Here is a 14284-nt window from a genome sequence, read left to right as displayed (position 1 = left end):
TTCTCGTTTTGGCAAGTAGCCGTATAATAAGCGGGATAATGTACTGTATAGAACGCCGGTCATTATCGGAAAATAATTCCCTTCAGGACGAAGCAAAACCCCTCCGCTGCACGTCGGGGTTCAGTTCATCCTGTCGGGAATTATTTTCCGATAATGACCGGCGTTCTATACATTATCCCTTACATATCTTCCTATATCTTCATCTTCATACGCAAATCTATACATTCAAATACAGGTATCATATTTGAAATCCATTCAATAACTGTCTGGGTTGGAAAGGGAATCTTACATGCCTTTGCTCTTCATATATGACCATGTGGCATGCTTGACTCTAGACGGAGCTTAGCAAGGATGCTAAAGACTGTTACTAAAGATCCCTCACTCTGACCAGTTGGCTGTGTGTACAGTATATGTTACTGTTACAGATTCCTTCCAGTGAGTGATTGGCTGCAAAGCCGCACATGGCTCTGTGTTTACTATAGTAGTTGGATCTGAGTGTGAGAGTGTGTGTGTGTGTGTGTGTGTGTGTGTGTGTGTGTGTGTGTGTGTATAATAAGATCCCATACACTGAGTAGTTGCCTGCGATGCCACAAGTGGCTCTGTGTTTGCTGTAGTAGCGGTTCTCCAGGTCAATCCTGGTCTCTCCAATAAGGTCGTCCGTGCCCACCAGATCCCAGTCGTACACTGAGACAGTCAGCATGGACTCCATGGGGAACGTGGCCTCGATGTCGAAGGACCTGAGAGAGGGAGACAGGACAGCGAGAGTGACATACTACTGTATGTGATAAGAGAAGTGGTGATTTCAACTGGCAATTAGGACATTTGTCAATTATTTTACCTGTACCGAAGTGGCATAATTCAATTACATCAGTGCAGAAGAGAGAAATGTTACTCTTGATCAAGGATGAAATAAACTCCAACAAATTTCTCCAGCTCTAGTGTAAGTTCCTCTTTCTATATTTTGCACTGTCCATAAGAGTACATCAGACTGGTCATGAGCATACTAAAATTACCTGACGACAAATTCACTTCCAAAACACTGGGCGCAAAGTTTTATACTCAGTTTTATACCAGCCATTACAAACTCACTTTCCAAAGACGGGATTCAGCTGCTTGGAGATGTAGTTCTCCTTGTCCTTCAGCTCTGTCCTGCCCAGTTTGATGGCGATGTACGGGTCAGCTTTGCCATTGATGTCTGCGGGATGTAAATCAGTGGCCTGCAGAGACAAGAACCCAGATAAGCATCCCACCAGCTTTGACTCTGTGTACATTTCACATACAACATGAAGAACGTCAGCCAGTTTACCCAAACATTAGGCCAACTGAAACAACTGCAGTGTTGATATCAACTCCTTGATGTCAGCCAACCTCCAATACATTTTCACAAAGGAAACACTAACAAAAGTATGCAACGACTAGGCAGTGACATGGATAGTGTGATACAATAACGCCCGACATCAGATACTGTTAACATCATTATATTTATAGCACTGATTGAGCTTTTGACAGAAGTGTCTGCTGAGAGCCATAAACATCAACCATAGACATCCCTGCAGTGTGAGATTACTTATCTGACTTATTGGTTGAAAGACAGACCAAATGGATGGGTAGGTAATCTTACCCGGACCACGTAAACCCTGACCAGTACGTTCATGGGATCGTTGTGGGGAATGTTCTGGAACATGCCCATGTTGGGGTCGGAGCCGGCCTCTCTGGAGAACTCATCCGACAGGGGCAGCTTGTACAAACACACCGACCCCTAGGTCAAAAGGTCAAAAGGTCACAAGAGTGAACTGAGGAGTTAGGGGAAGCTGAAGCACAGCTGAGAAATAGTTGAGGCCCTGATTGATCCAGCAGGTCCATAAATGGCACCTCTGCCATCTAGTCTATCAAAAATAAACAGATTTAATTCAATTTCATTACTTCAGTAAATAGAAAGCATCTTTAGCAGTAGAACATGACGACTTTTAAATCCTGACCTACAGTATGTTGTGCCAAATAGCTTTCTTCACATTATGATGTATTGTGGATTCTACAGCTGTCTATAACACGGGGTCAGCAACATCTACTTAGATGTGTGTGAGCCTTCATACAGTATATTGAATCTAAACTGTGATTGGCTGGTCTGGTTGTCGTACTATGCATCTGAGATGTGTTCAACTGGTTTGATTATTGTTCTTGAATCTGAGACGTATCTGGCAGGTTTGATTGTCATACTCTGAATCTGAGATGTGATAGCTTGATTTTCGTGCTTTGACTCTGAGCTGTGACCTGGCTGGTTTGATTCTCAAACGTTGAATCAGAGATGTGACATGTTGTCATACCTTGAACCTGCCCACAATCCTGTCGTCATCCGCCATGTGGTGTTCATCATCGTCTGCAGCTTTCCCCCGGTACAAGTTGAAGGTGTGGAGCCAGTCCTCAAAGTCATTGAACTCACACTCCAGCTCCTTATTGTATGCCTGAGCAAGCACAACAATACCACCGACAGAACTGGAGTCAGCAGAACTCAAATCAATGACACCTTTATACAATACATTACACACATCAAACAGACACTGATTTGTCCCTTTCAATTCAAATCGAATTCCATTCCACGAAAGAGGTTAGCTGTAAAATAACTTTGCTAAAAGAGTGTAACAGTATCTCAAAGAGCTTGGCTGGGAAAGGTCTTCTCTAAAAGAGTCTTACTGTAACTAAAAGAGTTTGGCTGGAAAAGGGCTTCTCTAAAAGAGTGTTAATGCAACTAAAAGAGCTTGGCTGTGAAGGGGCTTCTCTAAAAAAACTGTCATTTAAAGTACTTGACTGACCAGCAGCTCGTCCACCCTGGGCTTGGGGGGCCGTTTGTCCTGGGCTTCGGCTAAGTGGTTGTTCTTCTTCTTGTCCTTGGAGCTCTTGCTCTTGTCCTTGATCTTCTCCTTGGGTTTGGTGCCTTTCACAGGGGAGTCATCCACTTTCAACTCTGAGTGGTCAAGGTGGGGGGGTGGAGGTGAGGATGGGGACCGGATGGGGGTGGGATGTGGACATGGGATGGACACGGAATCACGAGACTATGAAACATGGAATTTCCAACATGTGGAAAACAGATGGAACGTGAAGATTTCCAACATGGGGAAAACTCCACAATCATGAACATGGATGTTTGCCCTTACACACACCTCCAGCAATCACCCAGCGCCACAGTGTGCACACTTGTCCACATTCACAATATTCACATTAATTTATGAGAATTAGCAAATAACCAAAATACATTTATCTCATGCCATTAAGCAAATCTTTTACAACTGGCCTTATATCATTTACAGTACATGGATAGGCCTACGTATGTTAGGCTTAAAATATAACAGGGGACAAAGCTATGGACTAATTTAACTTGAAGCAGAGTTTGTCATGCAAAGTTAGTGGACACAGAGCCATCCGTCAGCTCAGTCATTAGCATTCTCCAGGCAGTGGCAGTGTTCCATCTTATACACAGACAGATGCTCATTTGGGAGGGGCGCCAAAAAGCTGACTGTTCAAGAGGTTTCAGGCAATATGAATGTTTTGCTGTTGTGTTGTAATGTTAGTATGGGATTCAATTTGAAGGGGTTTGGGATAATATGAAATGGTTGTGATGCGAGGGATGAGATGCTATGATAACTCAGACATGCAAAGTGTTCATGCATCAGTGTCAACAAAGAAAGCAGTAGAACTCTTTCACTAAATGCAACTAAAGCCTACCTTACACTTAGACTTTCACAAGATTTTGGAAAGATCCTTGAAAACTTGAAGTCTTTTAACAAATGCCTCCTATTCAAGCTTTCCTCCAAAGACTACAATCTTTCAAGAATCTTTCCCAAATCTTGTCAAAGTTGTTTGGTGTAAGGTGGCCTTAAATTGCAAACAGGCAAGGGGTAAAAAAATGTGAGCAGTTATTGAATTATTAAAAAGACTAGTAAATGATTAAAAAGATTATATTTCTAATGTTTATTTCATTTATTCTAGTCATCAGCAAGAGGATCAGAAGCTGCAGCTGACCACGCAACACCACCCGCACGATCACTTTGGCCCAGGCTGGGGAGCTATGGCGGGCAGGACAGCGGGCGGCAGCAGCGATCCTGGCGATCGCCCAGCACTGGCAGCTCTCGGTGGACCTGGAAGAACAGCTGCGATTTCCCCAGCACAGCGTCTGCACTACCCTCAAACCAGATGTCCTCCTGGACTCAGAAAGCACCAGCGGTATCATCATCATCATCATCATCATCATCATCATCATCATGATGGAGCTAACAGTGCCGTGGGAAGATCGCATGGAGGTGGCTCACGAAAGAAAAACGGGCCAAGTGCGATCATCCTGTTACCAACTGTCGCAGGCAGAGATGAAAGGCTAGGTGCCTGCCTGTTGAGATGGGCTGCAGAGGTTTGGTGGGACACTCACTCCAGAAAGCCTTGAGCACACTTGGCAATACAGGAGTGGCAAGGAGCAGAGCCATCAAGAAGAACACCATCAAAGCAGCTGAGAAATCCTCAAGGTGGCTTTGGATTCAATGAGGACATGCATAGGGACAAGTTAGCACCACACCTGAACACAAGCCACAGCCTGATCAGCTGAGCAGGGTCGCCTGGGCAGGGTTGCCTGGGTGAGGGGGTCTGACGTTGAAAGACCCGAGACACCTGACAACCCTCGATCACCGATGTTGTGTTCAGGCGCATCAATGTATCTTAAAGAATACAATAAGTTCACCAATGGCATTTTCCAATGCAAGACATGAATAAAGAAGAACATAAAGGGAAGATGTTTTCCCTTGGTGTGCTGTTGATGTATTTAGGTCCCACATATAGAGTATAGATTTCACATTATGCTTTACAGTGTGCAGGGTTATTTAACCTCCGCCCCTCCTTGGATCTGCACAAATCACCCAGGTGGTCCATTTTGGCCTCCAAAAGGTGAACCTCACCTAAAAAGGTGAGCCGTTTGCATCGAGGAAAATTAAATTAGATGCAGTCTGGGGCTGGGGATGCAGAGAGCCAGCCAGCAAATTCATCTAATCGAAGGCAGACAAGGGACTCATAATGCAATTACTCTGAGGACATACTCCTTCATCAGAAAACAAATTAAGCTAACTCTAAATAGCTATGGCGCAAATAGCTATTTCGCCACAGGTAATTGTTCTGGTTAATTAGTTTGTGAGCTCAACTCATGACCCCAAATGTAACTTTGCAGAAAACAGAGCTGCAAGCTGAATCTTCGAGACCTTTCTGTCGAGGTGAGGATGAAAACTAAATGTAGCTTGAAGTTTAGTTTAGTTTATCAAAGCACAAAATCCCGGTGCACAGCCCTTCTTTTTTCTTTTTCTACAGGTGCTGATGATATGCAGCAGAACTTATCAAAGAATCTCAAGAAAAGAGTGTACATCGCACACTGAAAGTTTACAGTTTATCTATTTATTTATTTATTTTTAAAGTATATTTTTTGGGTCTTCTATGCCTTTAATCGGACAGGACAGTAGAGAGAGAGAGACAGGAAGTGAGTGGCAGAGAGAGTTGGGGTGGGATACGGAAAGGACCACGAGGCGGGAATCGAGCCCGGGTTGGCGTGCGTGTGGTTCAGGTGCCCCAGCCAGTCGTGCCACGGCTGGAGCCAGTTCAGTTTGAATTTAGTTAGATGTTTGTTCTAGAAGATGAGGGAACCTGTAAGTAATGTGACGCGATGTGACTTGTTGTACCTGCTCCCTCGGCTGCTATCTCCAGGTCCTCTCTCTCGTCCGCCTCCGCCTGGGCAGCCTCCTGCGCCCGCAGCGTCTGAGGGACAGAACAGAACACACACCACCACTTTTACAGAATGCGCCTGAATGAATATGAATAAACTGAAGGATCATGAATGTCTCTGAAGAATACAAACACACACAGACACACAGACACACACACACACACACACACACACGCACACGCACACGCACAGGCACAGGCACAGGCACAGGCACACGCACACACACACACACCAGATGGCATGTATACTGTATGTGTGTGTGTGTGTGTGTGTGTGTGTGTTTTGTTTGCATTCTGTCTGGTATGTCTGTTTTTCCAAATACACATACTAGAGGTAAAGTATATCCACACGTGTGTATACAGTATGTTTGTGTGTGTATATAAATATGTCTGTGTGTGTGTGTGTGTATAAATATATGTGTGTGTGTATAATATAAATATGTCTGTGTCTGTGTGTGTGTGTGTGTGTGTGTGTGTGTGTGTGTGTGTGTATAAATATGTGTGTGTATAATATAAATATGTGTGTGTGTGTGTGTGTGTATAAATATGTGTGTGTATAATATAAATATGTGTGTGTGTGTGTGTGTGTGTATAAATATGTGTGTGTATAATATAAATATGTGTGTGTGTGTGTGTGTGTGTGTGTGTGTGTGTGTGTGTGTGTGTGTGTGTGTGTGTGCGGCTCCACCCACCTCCATCATGGTCTCTATGGAGGCGAAGTACTTGGACCACCAGTCCAGCATGCTCTCGTCCAGCTCCTCCTCCTCTGTCTCCTCCCCCTTCTTCTTCTTCTTCTTCCTCTTCTGTCCATCTTTGTCCTTCTCCTCCTCGATCTGCCACAGAGAGAGAAAGAGAGAGAGAGAGACAGCGCTCACGACCTGACATTCTTACGGCGCTAGAGTGTCACATGATTGTCATCACGGAGCGGGTGAGAAATGTCAAGTGCCGGAGAAAGATGAGATGGCATTCAGTGTATGAGGATGGGAAATATATCCTCTTGCAGTTAATGCTGACAAGGTGTATGTGTGTGTGTTTGTGTGTGTGTGTGTGTGTGTGTATGTCTGTTTCTGTATGTCTGTGTGTGTGTGTGTGTGTATGTGCATGTGTCTGTGTGTGTATGTGTGTGTGTGAGTGTGCTACATGAAAATGACTGAAAACAAGCCAAGTTGCATCATATATCTAATCGAGCACTCTCCCAGTCAAACTTACCCCATCAATTTTAACAACTGCATCTGACGTCTACAGCGGTCGCAGTCACACACAACACAACACAGAGAAGAGAGTCACACCAAAAACACGACTGGTAACACAAACACAGAGCACAAGCATATGACACTGTCACAAAGAACAACACACAATCACTCTTCAACAACACTGTACCGTACAATCTATCAAAATACAGCAAGATTCCTGCAAGACCTTACAGTAAAGGGCAAATGACTGTAGAGACAGATTGCCTTAGATCATGGCCAGGGTGGATTCAGTACAGATGCACTATAGCTGCATTCTGTAGTGTGTGTAAAACTGTAGAGCAGGGGTATTCAATTAAAATTCAAAGAGGTCCAGTTACTAAAATTTCCTCCCAGCAAAGGTCCGAATCTTATATTGTCACTCAAAATAGCGTAGACTACCCTGATGTTAACAAAATCAATAACGCATGTACATTTCTAGGCCTATTTAACTTATTGCTACATTTCAAGTGTTTTCAAAGTATTATGCTTTTAACATACCAAAGAGTCTTAACTTGAATGGTATCTACTTGAATGCAAAGCAATACTGTAGTTGTCTACATTTCAATAAAGTTAACAGACAACAGACACTGAATAAAATAAATATAAAGTGCAAACACAGCTTTGAGCAGCCTGAACTATGGGCCATTTATTTTAAGTAGGCCTAGGCCTAATGTAAAACATTCAGAATCTTTTTAATAAAATAAAAGTGCATCTTTAAGGAAACAAATTTCTTGTTGTTGAAGCTGACAATGGAATCTGTAAAGTTTCTGCACTCGCATTAAGCACTGATTCACAACTGTTCCATTGCCAAATGCTCTCTTGTTTTGCACCAAAATCCACACAATCTTTAACGAACACTCATTTGCATGTAAATGCATGCGTGATCACGCCAGTAGACCTGACACATAGTGTGTTTTCAATTTGATAATTATTAGCCCCTCCGCCAAGGAGGTTATGTTTTCATCGAGGTTTGCGTTTGTTTGTCTGTTTAAGATAACTCAAAAACGTATGGATGGAACGTCTGAAATGACCTAAACAAGAAACGATTACATTTTGGGAGTGATCCGAATAACCGTCTGGACTCATGGGCGCTTGCGGGGGTCTGCGCCCTCGGAGTGCTTCTCAAGTTTGACTTGCCCTCACGGCGGACCTCTGTGCGTCGGCTACATTTCCTCAAACGACCCGTGTTTGATCTCATAGTGACGCTAACGTTACCATTTTTTTAAAATCAACGCCACAGTTTCACAGCACATATTCACAGCAGAACGAACATATTGTCCACTCATCTTTAAAAGTTCGGTTATCACCATCTATTTTTGAGCAAGCCATTTTCTCTCATCTCCTCTCTCTCTCCCGCTTGGCTCTGTTGTTGAAACGTGAACAATCGAATTGATTGGCTTGGCTACCGATGATGCTCTTTCAAAATATTAAGCCGACAATTTTAACGGGTCCGGACGGAACCGTCACTGGGTCCGGACCCGGACCGCGGTCCGCCATTTGGTGATGCCTGCTGTAGAGTGTGCTATGTGGCTTTAAATTAGAGTATAGATTTCACATTATGCTTTACAGTGTGCAGGGTTATTTAACCTCCGCCCCTCCTTGGATCTGCACAAATCACCCAGGTGGTCCATTTTGGTCTCCAAAAGGTGAACCTCACCTAAAAAGGTGAGCCGTTTGCATCGAGGAAAATTAGATGCAGTCTGGGGTTGTGGATGCAGAGAGCCAGCCAGCAAATTCATCTAATCGAATGCTATGTGGCATTAAAAACAAAAGCGAAATCGGTCGTATGCCTGCTGGTATGTCTGGTCATCCGTGAGCTGTTACAGTAAGTGTTGGCTTATCTGTGAGCTATTCTATGGGGCGTTAAGTCTGCTGGTCATATGTGTTATGAAACAAGATGTGTAGACATCTGGTCATCTGTGAATTATTAAATAAGGTGTGTGTAGACTCTGGGAGTTATGGGAGTGTGTGTGTGAGTTGCAGTTATGTGAGTGTGAGTGTGTGTGTGTCTGTGTGAGAAAGCGTGTGTTTGTGTGTGTGTGTGTGTGTGTGTGTGTGTGTGTGTGTGTGTGTGTGTGTGTGAGAGAGAGAGAGAGAGAGAGAGAGAGAGAGAGAGAGTGTGTGTGTGTATGTGTAGGCAGCATGTGGGAGTCGCCTGCTGGCCACTCACGGCGTCCAGCTTGACCACAGTGTCCATCTTCTTGACGTTAATCTCTGTGTCTGTGTGAGAAAGCATGTGTTTGTGTGTGTGTGAGAGAGAGAGAGAGAGAGAGAGTGTGTGTGTGTGTGTATGTGTGTGTGTGTATGTGTGTGTGTGTGTGTGTGTGTGTGTGTGTGTGTGTGTGTGTGTGTGTGTGTGTGTGTGTGTGTGTGTATGTGTAGGCAGCATGTGGGAGTCGTCTGCTGGCCACTCACGGCATCCAGCTTGACCACAGTGTCCATCTTCTTGACGTTAATCTCCGGCTCCATGTTGACCAAGATGTCACCTGGGGGGCGAGAGGGGGTGCGGGAATGGGAGCGAGAGCGGGACGCTCCATCGGTCAGCGCCGCGTAGCCGTTCAGCAGGCTAGCTGGGGTCACAGGTCAAGCGTGGAGGTCAAAGGTGGAGCCCAGGACAGAAGCAGGAATGAGGAGGACAGCGCCGCCATCAGCCACGGAGGAGAAAGAGTGGAGGAGGAGGAGAGGGGGTGGCGAGGAGGAGGAAGAGGAAGAGGAAGAAGAGTGGAAAGGAGAAAGAGGAAGGGGGGCAGCAGAAGAGGAGGAGGAAGATGAGGAAGAAGAGAAGAGGGAGAGGAAGAGGAAGAAGAGGAGAGGAAGAGAGGAAGAAGAAGAGGAGGAGGGAAAGAGGCAAGAACGAGAAGAGGAATAGGAAGAGGAGGAGGAAGAGGAAGAAGAGGGGAGAGGGGGAAAAGAAGGAAGGAAGAGGTGAATACAGCAGAAGGATGTAGCTTTTAGCTCATGAGGGAGGAGGACGTGGTTAAGAGAACTAGGGTGGAGTTATTATCGGGGACAGATTTGAAGTTGCAGGCAGACTGGAGATACTTCTCCCTTTATTGTCTGAGAGTTCCCAGACGACAGTGAATACCAATGCACACAGTTAAAAGAGTGCTTCAGCTGTGTCTGAAGACATTTCAAACTGTCTGAAGAACAAGCACTTGATGTATCACCCGACAGCAAAGTCACTGAAGAGTTCCAAACAGACACAGAGGTATTTTTTTCTGGTTGAAAGGTAAGGTTCTGCACAATCCATCAATTTAAAGAGTCTGTCTTTCAGAGAACCTATAGAAACTTAGATAACAGGGAAGTGTGTGTATATAATCAGAGAATAGCATGTGTGTGTGTGTGTGTGTGTGTGTGCATCTTGTGCGTGTGTGTATGTGTATGTGTGTGTGTGTGTGTGTGTGTGTGTGTGTGTGTGTGTGTGTGTGTGTGTGTGTGCATCTTGTGCGTGTGTGTGTGTGTGTGTGTGTGTGTGTGCATCTTGTGCGTGTGCGTGCGTGCGTGCGTGCGTCTGTCTGTCTGTCTGTCTGTCTGTCTGTCTGTCTGTCTGTCTGTCTGTCTGTCTGTCTGTCTGTGTGTGTGTGTGTGTGTGTGTGTGTGTGTGTATGTGTGTGTGTACGTGTGTGTACCTGCGTGGCCCCAGCTGTTGGCGTTGGTCTTGCCGGGTGCGATGTAGAGAAACTTGCGCAGCGTGGTGACCGCATGGGAGCCCACCAGGGTGTAGCGGCCGAAGGCGCGGCAGTCCACCACCCGGATGTTGAGAGGAGGGTGCTGCAGCTCGTTCTCCGGCAGGTCCTGAAGGTCAGAGGTCAATGCAGTTGCTAGGACACTGCACTGCATATCAGTGTACATCCGTGTTAACCCGTCAAAGTCAGTGCAGACCACTGGCTGGATCATCAGTAGTTCTTTGCCTTTCCTCCTTTGCATCTTTATTTCTTCCAAATATCTTTCTTTCTCTTTCTTTCTTTCTTTCTTACATCCAAATATCTTTCCCTTTCTTTCTTTCTTTCTTTCTCTGTTTAAAATATATACTGTGTCTATCTATCTATCTATCTATCTATCTATCTATCTATCTACTGTATGTATCGATCTAACTCACCACTTCGAACCATTTGACGAGGGTGCTGAAGTTGGGGTTCTTCTTGTAGTTCTGGATGAGTGAGGACTGGACCCCTCTCCCGGCACACTCAATGTCCACGCGCGGCCGATCCACCTGGGCCAGGTTGACCCGCTTCAGGTCCCTCAAACCCCAGAACAACACCTGGCACACACACACACACACACACACACACACACACACACACACATACACATACACATACACACACACACACACACACACACACACACACACACACACACACACACACACACACACACACACACACACACACACACACACACATTAAAAGGCATGAACACATGCCAGCACATAGTTAAACATCTACTCCTGCTGCAGTGAGTTCTGGAGCCCTAAAGTTCTGTGTGTCTCTGCAGTTGTCAGGGTCAGCCTCCGGTTCCCTTACCTCTATGCGGTACCGGCTGAGGATGGGTCGGATCCCCAGAGGAACCGGCAGGATGGGCCCGCGCTCCGAATCCGTCGGCCCGTCGATCGGGGGCAAGCTCCCTTTCCCGGCAGGACCCACCTGGGTGAAGTACGATATCACGACCGCAAACATGACCCAGGGAAACATCACACCCATAAAGCCCAATCATCTGGCATTACACACTCCCAGGAGTACTGCACTTCCAGCAGCGCTCGAATGTGATCTAATAAATGACATTAGTCAGTCTTGCCTTTTCTTCTGATAGCTCTGGTTTAAAGATAGCGTGGACAATGAGATACAGCACAGAGACAGTTACAGCATCAGAACGAGATGGCCAATAGAGTGGTGCTCCAGAGCCAGTTACAGCAACAGAAGAGATGGCCTACAGGGCGGCGCTGTAGAGACAGTTACAGCATCAGAAGAGATGGCCAATAAGAGATACAGCACAGAGATAGTTACAGCATCAGAAGAGATGGCCAATAAGAGATACAGCACAGAGATAGTTACAGCATCAGAAGAGATGGCCAATTGAGATACAGCACAGAGATAGTTACAGCATCAGAAGAGATGGCTAATAGAGATACAGCATAGAGACAGTTACAGCATCAGAAGAGATGGCCAATAGAGATACAGCACAGAGATAGTTACAGCATCAGAAGAGATGGACAAGAGAGAAAAGGCTGGAACCAACCCAAGAAAACACTGGCTCTGAGACCCATCAGGACCTGGTTCAGAACCCAGAACTGGACCCACACCTGTGCCACACTGGGCCCTGGCATGTAGGCTACCCCTGTGCTAGAACTTCACATGCTCCAGACCTGGGCTTAACCTACTGTAGGCTACTGACTTAACAAGCTTAACTTAAGCTACACCTGTGCCTGACCTACTGTAGGCTAGACATAAGCTTAACTTAGGCTACACCTGTGCTAAACCCGTTGCCAGGTCTGAGATAGACCACATGTGGTCTACACCTGTGATGACCCTGGTTGAGACCAGTGCCTGACGTAGGCTAGACATAAGCTTAACTTAGGCTACACCTGTGCTAAACCCGTTGCCAGGTCTGAGATAGACCACATGTGGTCTACACCTGTGATGACACCTGGTTGAGACCTGTGCCTGACGTAGGCTAGACCCGTGCCTAATGTGGCCCAGATGTGGCTGAGTCCCGGCCCAGATGTGGCTGAGTCCCGGCCCAGAGCTGGTGTGTCCCTGGGTGGTTGTGGAGCAGAGAGAGCGAAAGCAGCACCTTGATCTGAGGAACAGCAAAGTTATGCACGGCGATGAGAGCCCTCCGGATCTCCTCATCGTCATATGGGATCTGGGTCAAAGGTCACGCACGGCACAGCCAGCAGCAAAGAATCATGGGATGGAGGATCACATGACCAAACACGGATGGAGGGATGAAGAAGGACAGAGAGAGACGCACATGGAAGAGAGACAGACCGACAGGACAGGAAGAGAAAGAGAAAGAGAAAGGCTCTCTTTTGAGTTCCATAAAGGAGCATAGTATATGGAGAGGTAAACACTCACACGCTTCTGTGTTAGATAAAGAGTAAAAGGGTGCTTCTCATTTGTCTTTTGATCTATCCTCCATTCCTTCCTCGGTCCTTCCCACTGATCTAGATAAAGAATGATGGGACGGCAACAATGGGATAGTCTATCCAGTGTTCTTTATAGATCAGTGGGAATGAGCCGGAAGACCGAGGAAGGAAGGAAGAGAGGGAGGATAGATAAAAAGACTAATGAGAGGGGCCCAAAGAGTCAGGAGAGGTAAGCAAGCACTACTGTGAATCTATGGAGGAAGTACTAGTCCTTCAGTTACAGTCTGGAGGGTTTCATTTAAGCGCTAGTTTGTAAGTCAGTCCTCTGGTCTCTTTTATGATGACTGTGCAGAGTCACATGTCCTGCTGTATTTACAAGTGTGTGTGGCATTAACAGTATTCACATACACACATGCACACACACACACATTCACAGATGTACTGTATGTGCACACACACATACACACACACATACACACACACACTCACAGATGCATGTGTACACACACACACACACACACACACACACACAGAGACACAGACACACCCACACCCACACACACACACACACATTCACAGATGTACTGTATGTGCACACACACATACACACACACATACACACACACACTCACAGATGCATGTGTACACACACACACACACACACACACACACACAGAGACACAGACACACCCACACCCACACACACACAAACACACTCACAGATGCATGTGTACACACACAGACACAGACACAGACACAGACACAGACACAGACACAGACACACACACACACACCAACATACACATTCACAGATGCATGTGTGTACACACACACACGCACACACACGCACACACGCACACATGCACACACGCACACACGCACACACACACATACACACACACACACACACACACACACACACACACACACACACACACACACACACACACACACACACACACACACACAGAGACACAGACACACACACACACACCTGCAGCAGTTCAAAGGCAGCGAGGAGTTCCCCAGCGGTGCAGTTGCCCCTGTAGATCTGGTAGTACTCCAGCTGTGGGGGGAATCGGGGCGGCCCGTAGTGTTCATCAACCATCTTCGTCACAGGCTTGGCAAACGTGCGGCCGATGTACTCAGCCTTGCCCTATGTGCCATTGATCAGAAAATAACATCAATGTTACACTTCCACCTGTGGACAGCAGGG

At 46.1% G+C, this 14284-nt stretch overlaps 1 protein-coding gene across 1 annotated transcript in view; it reads right to left on the bottom strand.

Annotated features, from left to right (window-relative positions):
- The window catches only part of otofa (otoferlin a), a 124471-nt gene that overhangs the window by 14478 nt on the left and 95709 nt on the right, over nt 1-14284 (bottom strand). Inside the window, exons 26-38 of the mRNA XM_062551638.1 lie at nt 14063-14224; nt 11507-11626; nt 11080-11241; nt 10610-10775; nt 9396-9550; nt 6958-6987; nt 6441-6581; nt 5706-5781; nt 2811-2962; nt 2325-2462; nt 1622-1759; nt 1090-1217; nt 567-737 (exon numbers count right to left, since the gene is read on the bottom strand). Of these exons, the coding sequence (XP_062407622.1) occupies nt 567-737; nt 1090-1217; nt 1622-1759; nt 2325-2462; nt 2811-2962; nt 5706-5781; nt 6441-6581; nt 6958-6987; nt 9396-9550; nt 10610-10775; nt 11080-11241; nt 11507-11626; nt 14063-14224 (1739 nt within the window). The remainder of the gene's footprint in view (nt 1-566; nt 738-1089; nt 1218-1621; nt 1760-2324; nt 2463-2810; nt 2963-5705; nt 5782-6440; nt 6582-6957; nt 6988-9395; nt 9551-10609; nt 10776-11079; nt 11242-11506; nt 11627-14062; nt 14225-14284) is intronic.

The sequence above is a fragment of the Sardina pilchardus genome, chromosome 12 (assembly GCF_963854185.1).
Source record: "Sardina pilchardus chromosome 12, fSarPil1.1, whole genome shotgun sequence".
Lineage (NCBI taxonomy): Eukaryota > Metazoa > Chordata > Actinopteri > Clupeiformes > Clupeidae > Sardina > Sardina pilchardus.
The sequence above is the reverse complement of the archived record's forward strand: the minus strand, read 5'-3'. Positions and strand labels throughout refer to the sequence as shown.